Raw genomic sequence first — 7,223 nt, forward strand, 5'->3', positions numbered from 1 at the left:
AAGTGATCGATACAGCGAGTTTCACAGAAAAAAAAACAGTTTTGCTTTTCCCAGCCTTTAATAACAGTGGTTTATTCAACAACTTTTGCATCACAATACAACATGTAGAACTGGGTTGCTTCCAGCACAGGGACTTGCGTTGTGGTCATTGAACGTCTTCAGAGAAAGAGTGAAAAAATGTAAATATAGAAGTAAAGAAATCGTTTCAATTCATGACTTTTAGATGTGAGCGTTCTGCCTGCAGACGGTGCTGCGGAGTGACAAGCACGTGTTTGACCAGACACCTCAGAAAGGCTCTGGATTTCACCTCGGGACCGTGAGGCGATACTCTTTTGGTTTCCCACAGATTCCTAAACGGCAGCACCTCGCCTCTAAAACACCAATCCAGCTAAGAACACCACGTGAAACTAGGGTCCGAGGGTCCAGATCTTGCGAAACACCTCTTATGGAAGAGAAATTCAGGTTTTTTTTTCAGTTAAACAGCTCCTCCTTCAGGCGGTGATAGCGGCCTCCCTTCGCCATCAGCTGCTGGTGTGTCCCTTCTTCCACCACTTGACCCTTTTCGATGAAGATGATGTGATCAGCCTCCTCCACTGTCTTCAGCTGATGGGCCACCACCAGCAGAGTTAAGCCACGGGATACAATATCCTTCAAGACCTGGAGACATTATGGGAAAGTCTTAGTTTTAAAACATGACCTGCACCATAGTTTGGTCTTGAATCTACCACATGGCTACAGGTCTTCATGATATGTAGGTGTCTCAACATAGTGTCTTTGGCCACTGCGTCTGATCATTATGTTTAATGCTGTGAACATCATACTGCTCTCACTTCTCCACACACAATTTGATTCTAAACTTCCTCATTGTCTCATTCCCTCTCTCCTACACCCTGAGTGATGGACTTAAGTGATGAAGAATGAGAATGAAAAACAAAACATGGATCACCATGGCATACAGTAACACACTTCAACACTTTCAACAACATCAGTGACTCACCACATGTTGAGCATTTACGTCCAGCTTGCTCGTAGCCTCGTCCAAGATCAAAATTTTCGGGTCTCGAACAAGGGCTCTGATAATGGCGATGCTTTGCTTCTGTCCGTCTGACAGCTTTCCAGCGCAATCGCCAACATCTGCAGACATTTGGGAAGGTTTGTAGTGCTGACAATAGTTATATAAAATCATGGAAATAAGAGGTAAGTCATTCTTTTGCCACTTCAAATCTGAATTGGTCAGTACACAAGGAGACCTAAAAGGGGAAAAACACACAAGTGGGACATGAAAACAATAGCCAACAAGGTAGTGTGCTCCACTGTTATTAGGTGAACCACAGGGATAGAGTATTGGAACCTCTCTAATTTAAAAAAAGATGGCTACAGGGGACTGTGTAATGCCAGAAAGCTATATTTGTGAGGCTGTCCATGGGTTTAAGTCTATCTATTTCTACTCCAGTCAGAGGAGAGATGCTACTTCTTGATAGAAAGCAGTCAGCTGCAACATCCCATAATTTCTGGTTTAAAATCTGGAAAGGAAGTCACCCATATGACCTACAACAAGCAAGTGATTAGAAGTGACAATGAAACAGGTTTTTAATTCATTAAAACAGTGACATGGAAAATAAAATAAAATAAAAAATACTATGGCACCTTGACCTACGTAAGACCCAACTTGCGATTTATGAAGAAGAGGCATTTTTTTGCCCCAAGTTAAGAGGCAAAATATGAGCTACTCGTAAGCAGAGCATCAGGTGACGCAGCAGCATCCAAAGGAAATGTGGTGATGAAAAATGGTGACGCAGGGCAGACTCTCATCATGTGAGATAAAGAAATGAGTGGGGAGGAATGTGGGAGAAACTTGAGGAAAAACATAAATGAAACCAGTTTATTACAGTGCATTCTATTATATTGTTAGCCTAACAGCATAATTGACTGCATAATTTTTTGGCCAAATTGTGATGTCTGCCCTCACACTGCCTTATTGCCTATCACTTAGGCAATAATAATTTAGACTTAAAACCACGGATCTAAGGCACAAAGTCACATCACCAACCTCCTCCTTGTCTCTCAATGTCTTCTTCCTCTTCCAGCTGTTGCAGTATACTGTCAGCATGAATCTTCTTGGCAGTGTATTTCATTATCTCCGTGGAGCTGTGGTTCAGACCATACATGATGTTGTAGAGCAGCGATGCAGAGAAGAGGGTAGGATTCTGTGAGACCACAGCAACCTGAGGAGATCCAAACAAGATCATGAACAGAACAATGGCTCACATGTGGAACATGTTTGTAACATCATCCAGATTCAAAGATGGTTGAAACTTGTCATTTGCCTCAGACATTGGGCGTCCACAAGTTTAGCAACAGACGGCCAAGCTATGAGCTTGAGTGCTGCCCCCTCCCCACTGCACCAGACTTTTACTGGCTAACAACGCTTCCACCAGGCTGTGACCTTCTGCTGTGTGGTGTTCTTCATTTCATTTCTTCATATTATACTATTATTACATCGTACAAAACAATCAACAATGGTGAGGACATCTGTGGAGTTACAAATGCACATACACTCACATACATGAAGAGAGAGAGTGTCCCAGAGAGAACACAGATGTATCAAAAATGGACTAGAAAATACAGTTCCTTTCCAGTAGGGGTCTTCATTATTAAGCAACAGTGACATCATTTTGAGGCATTGCTCAAACAATAAAAAAACACTGTATGACTAGTGCATTTCACATCTATTGGTTCCCATTTGGACCAATAGTTGTGAAATTTGATCTAAGAGTAAATGTTATTTTCTTCATTTCCAACAACTGTCCAACAATCACTCTTCAGTCCTCTACATAGTGTGGCTATTTCTTTAGTCATTTTTTGGGCCTTTTTCCCTGCTAGTTTCACATTGCTAAAACTGCCCTCAAGTTCTTCCAAGGTAAATCTCTCCACTGGCCTGAGCATTGACTGGTGCAAATATTTTTGCCATTCTTCTTCATTTAGAGATATATTAGCTTCTGTCTCCCATTTGTATGTAATGTAAAGAGTGGAGTGGTCTGTCGATGACTGAATATGTGTGAATATAACCTTGAAATTATTTTTGTTACCTTGTTTTGCCTGGGTATGCATCCGTATAAACCAGAATAACATTCTCTCTCAGTTGCTGAAAACGTTTGATTTATTCATTACAGAACAACATGAATCCACTCCTCCCTCAAACATTATTTAAACCTGATATCCGACTCTGCCGGTTTAAAGTCCTGGTCGTAAGCAATACATGTTTTATAGTTTTTTATACTCTTACATTGTCTGTTTCTCGATTTATTTGAAATGCTAGTCGCACAGTGTCACATAGATTAATTCATCTAATAATTCCTCTTCAGTTGCTTCTTTCTTCATTTCCATTCTCAGTTTGTTGAGGATTAATTGTCTTGAGTTTTTGTGGAACTTTTACCTCAAACTTTTTGATAAAATAACTACTCCATGTATTTTTTTATTCAATAATACAATTAATACCTAGAATGTCCAAATTAAAAATATTATGATGGTAACGTAGATCACAAATATAGTAAAAGGTCAACAATAAGGATGTAGTCAGAAATCAAAATGACCATATTTAGCCAGACACAGGATGAACCTGACAGTGTCATGTAGCATCACCTTTTGGTGCAAGTACTTGTGCTGGTAGTGGTGCAGAGGTTCTCCATCCAGAAGGATCTGTCCCTCCTGAGGATCGTACATCCGGGTCAGGAGGCTCACACAGGAGGTCTTTCCACTACCCGAGGGCCCGACCAGAGCGGTCATCTTTCCAGGCTTCAGCTCAAATGACACTGACTGCACAAAGCAGAAGGACCTTTGTTACTGCGAGCAGCGAAAGACGGCAGCAGAACCTAGGATCCAACCATTACCTTTAATGCAAGATTGTCCTCGGCTGCTGCCGAGTAAGTGAAGGAGACATTTTGGAAAAGCACTCTTCCCTCCAACTGGTCTGGAGCCAGATCACCTTCTTTCACCCACTTGGGGCACCTGTCCAGGTACCCGCAGACCTTTGAAATGACTCCAGTGGTGGACATGGTGTCTCCAAAGGAGAACATCAGTTCCTGGGACCACAAGAGACTCTCACTCTGACATCACACTGACACCAGAACTGAACTAAACAACCAATAGATTCTTCAACAGCTGTCCTCCAAACAGGCCAGCTTTTTCTTTAACTCCTTAGTGTTCCTCACTTTTTACATGAGTTGTCATGTCAAAGACTGACTCACCCTCAGACTCCTGGACAAAGGCTTCTGGTAGAGGAGGAAGGACACCAGGCTCCCAATTGTCAGTTGACCGGACAAGATCAGACTGCTAGCTTGGACCAGCATCAGGATATTGAGTAGCAGGCTGACCAGCTGACAAAAATCATGATAGTTGGCAGGTGCTTTCATTTGTGACATGAAATAAACGAGCAGACTTTATGGTGTTTACATTATATTGAAATGTTCAGATTGTCAATCGCCCAGAATGCCTCACCCTGCGCACGAGGAGGAAGACGGCTCTGTTGATTCCCATGCGTCTCTTGATGACATGTATTTGGTCCAAAGCTGCAGAGTACCTCTTGATTTCTCCTTTCTCTGCATTGAAACTGCGAACTGTCTGAATGCCAGTCAGTGTCTGGAGGGTAGCATCTCGGGCATGAGCCTGGCACTCCTGCATTTGCTCCTTCAGCTCCTGGTTAACAAGACACAAAACAAATGTAGCAACCTCTTTTAAAATAAGTAACTGCAAGGAACAGATGGTGACTACTGATCAGATTGTTTAATACAGAAGTTAAAATGTGATGTTTAACACGCTGCCAGCTTCTAAAGGCCAAGCACTGAGGTGGAAACATAACCACACCATCCAATTCATTCATTCACTCAACTTCAATGTTCATTTAGAAGGGCTTCAGTATAAAATACAGAAAAACGCTTTAAAAAATGTGGCTTCAACAGACCTTAGAAATGAGGTAGTATTTGTTCTGCATCAGGGCCAGCAGGGGGGCCTCTATGCAGGTGAGAACTGTAAGCTTCACGGACAGCGTGAACATCAGCGCCACCATCAGGCAGCTCTTAACACTGCTCCGCAGCATCGCATTAGCATTCAGAGCCACAGTGCGGCCCATGCGATCCACGTCTGAGTGCAGTCGGCTGGAAAGATGTCCTGGAAAGAGAGCACGGATGGTCCCAAAAATATTCGAATGTGATGAAAAGAAAAGTGGACAAAAACTGCATTCACGGTAGTTAGTAATCTGTGGGTCACATGCCACAGTTAGCAAAACATGGACGAAGCCTGAGCCCCTAAGAAGCAAATATGGTAATGTTGACACAACTCGCAACCGATAGGCATCATTGGTTAAGATGAGGTAAGAAAACGCAGGTACTAATGAAGAAGCAGCTGGTGAGAGAGAGGAAACAGAGGTCATAAGAAGATGCTACCTGGCTTATTCTCCTCAAAGAAGCGCACCTCCTGCTGGAGGAGCGAGTGGAACAGCAGGTGCTTTAGCCTCTTGTTCAGTCGAGCCAGGGCTAACTTGAATGCCCCCCCTCTGAGGCCTGAAAACATGGCGCTGTGCATTCACAAGTTTTTTTAGTTTTTTAGTCACAAGTTCGTTTTCATATTCAAAGAGTGAATCAATTACCTTCCAATAACTGCCACAGCCAACTTTCCAACGACAAAGTGAAAGGTTGAGTGAAGCTCATCACCTCTGAGGATGTCAATCACGTTCCCCTGGTACAACGGGATGAGCGCCTCACCTAGGACATGTTAGCAATAAGTATACAGTAGCCCCAATTATATACAGTATGTGGAAAACAGTAGTATTGGTCTGCCAAAGGTCACCGGCATCACGAAAGGAAAACAGAGAGAATTCCGGAATCGTACAAGTGAACCATCATTTTGAGTATTGGATATATACAGTTGAATATTTTGGCACATCTATGTTTGGAGAGGATATAAAGTATAATGTTCACGTGTGTCTTAGACAGAATATGTTTAATTTGTTTACCTCTATGTGTTGTGTTAATATGGTTGTTCAAAATCATTTTTCATAAATAATTCACAAATAAATTATGATAAAATCTAAAAATCTAAATAGTCTGCAGTTGAGGAAATGTAACATACTATTTTCATTAGTTCTTGCAAACCTCAGGTTGTACAATAATATTTTCAGTATCAGTCAACTGGCTACCAATGTCCAAATTACTGGTAGATCACAATGTGCCAGCACCACTACGAACTAACTTTTCAGTATATGTCTGTTGTCTGTTGTCGAGCAAACATGGATTGACACTTACAGACGACTGCCAGGATGAGTGACGTGACAGCAGCAAGCAGGAGACAGGTGTCCTCTCGAAAGAACTTGAGCATCCTGGTCAGCAGTCGTCTGGAGTCGAGACTCTGCTGCTTCTGCTGTCCACACAGAACTGTCTCCCATAGAGCACAGGCCAGAAGCGAGGAGACGGAGGACAGCAGCAGGGCACTCAGGTTCATGGATGGACCGGGGTACGGCTCGTCCAGGGAGTAGGTCAACATCCGTCCACTCTCCATGACTGGAGGCAGCAGACATGACAGCAACAGGAGTCGGCGAAGAATTGGGGGAGTTTGACCTTCAGACAGGGATGACAGGAAGAACCACAGAGCTGCCCCCCTGACTGCAGAGAGTAGCCAGACGCCCGTCAGACCAGAGCAGCAGGAGGTCTGGAGCAGCGGTAGTCCACACCAGAGTGCAGAACCCAGCAGGAGGTCGAACAGCACAAGGAGGAATCCACACCACCACACTTGACTCATCGTCTGTCTTTGAACACACGATGCAGCTGCCAGAATAGTCAACACAACAATACATGTTCACATTTGTCATGTAAACAGTCAAACCTAATGATAACACAGGCGGGAGGAGTTCATGCATTTTCACTGACATGTGTCAAATTATCGACACGAATAAGTTGCTAGTTAAACTAATGTAAAGGCACTTTAAAGCAAAACTTACTCAAAAATAAATGGTTAAGAGTCATGACACCACGGACGTACTTGAAGCTATTGTTAACGACAATAACAAGCGTTGCAACTCACCGGAAGCGAGAGCGACCAATTCACGACGTCACGTGTGAGCTGAATTTTGCTGGGTTCCTCTTAAATCTGCCTAATCCGAAGACACCCTCCTGTACATTCTCTTCCTAGTGTGGCGGCGCCAATGTGGATTGTTTTACTTTCACTTTCGG

The 7,223-nt window shown here is 43.2% G+C and overlaps 1 protein-coding gene across 1 annotated transcript; it reads right to left on the reverse strand.

Annotated features, from left to right (window-relative positions):
• Nucleotides 1-56: 56 nt before the first annotated feature.
• On the reverse strand, nt 57-7,223 carry tap2t (transporter associated with antigen processing, subunit type t, teleost specific). Its single transcript, XM_053878717.1, has 12 exons — nt 7,075-7,223; nt 6,300-6,818; nt 5,645-5,759; nt 5,442-5,572; nt 4,961-5,166; nt 4,498-4,695; nt 4,248-4,376; nt 3,891-4,082; nt 3,643-3,816; nt 2,051-2,225; nt 998-1,134; nt 57-657 (listed from the first exon to the last, which is right to left on the reverse strand). Exons 2-12 carry the CDS (start codon nt 6,790-6,792, stop codon nt 472-474), a joined length of 2,136 nt encoding a protein of 711 aa, XP_053734692.1. The 5' UTR covers nt 6,793-6,818; nt 7,075-7,223; the 3' UTR covers nt 57-471.

This window comes from Synchiropus splendidus, chromosome 1 (assembly GCF_027744825.2).
Source record: "Synchiropus splendidus isolate RoL2022-P1 chromosome 1, RoL_Sspl_1.0, whole genome shotgun sequence".
NCBI lineage: Eukaryota > Metazoa > Chordata > Actinopteri > Syngnathiformes > Callionymidae > Synchiropus > Synchiropus splendidus.

What these genes read in the sequence shown, in the direction of transcription:
- tap2t (XM_053878717.1), bottom strand. Translation starts at nt 6,792, where the DNA reads ATGAGTCAAGTGTGGTGGTGTGGATTCCTCCTTGTGCTGTTCGACCTC. An exon ending in CTTTGAGGAGAATAAGCCAG is followed by an intron (nt 5,167 to 5,441) that starts GTAGCATCTTCT and finishes CTCTCTTTCCAG; the next exon opens with GACATCTTTCCAGCCGACTG. An exon ending in CATTGAGAGACAAGGAGGAG is followed by an intron (nt 1,135 to 2,050) that starts GTTGGTGATGTG and finishes AAATGTCTGCAG; the next exon opens with ATGTTGGCGATTGCGCTGGA.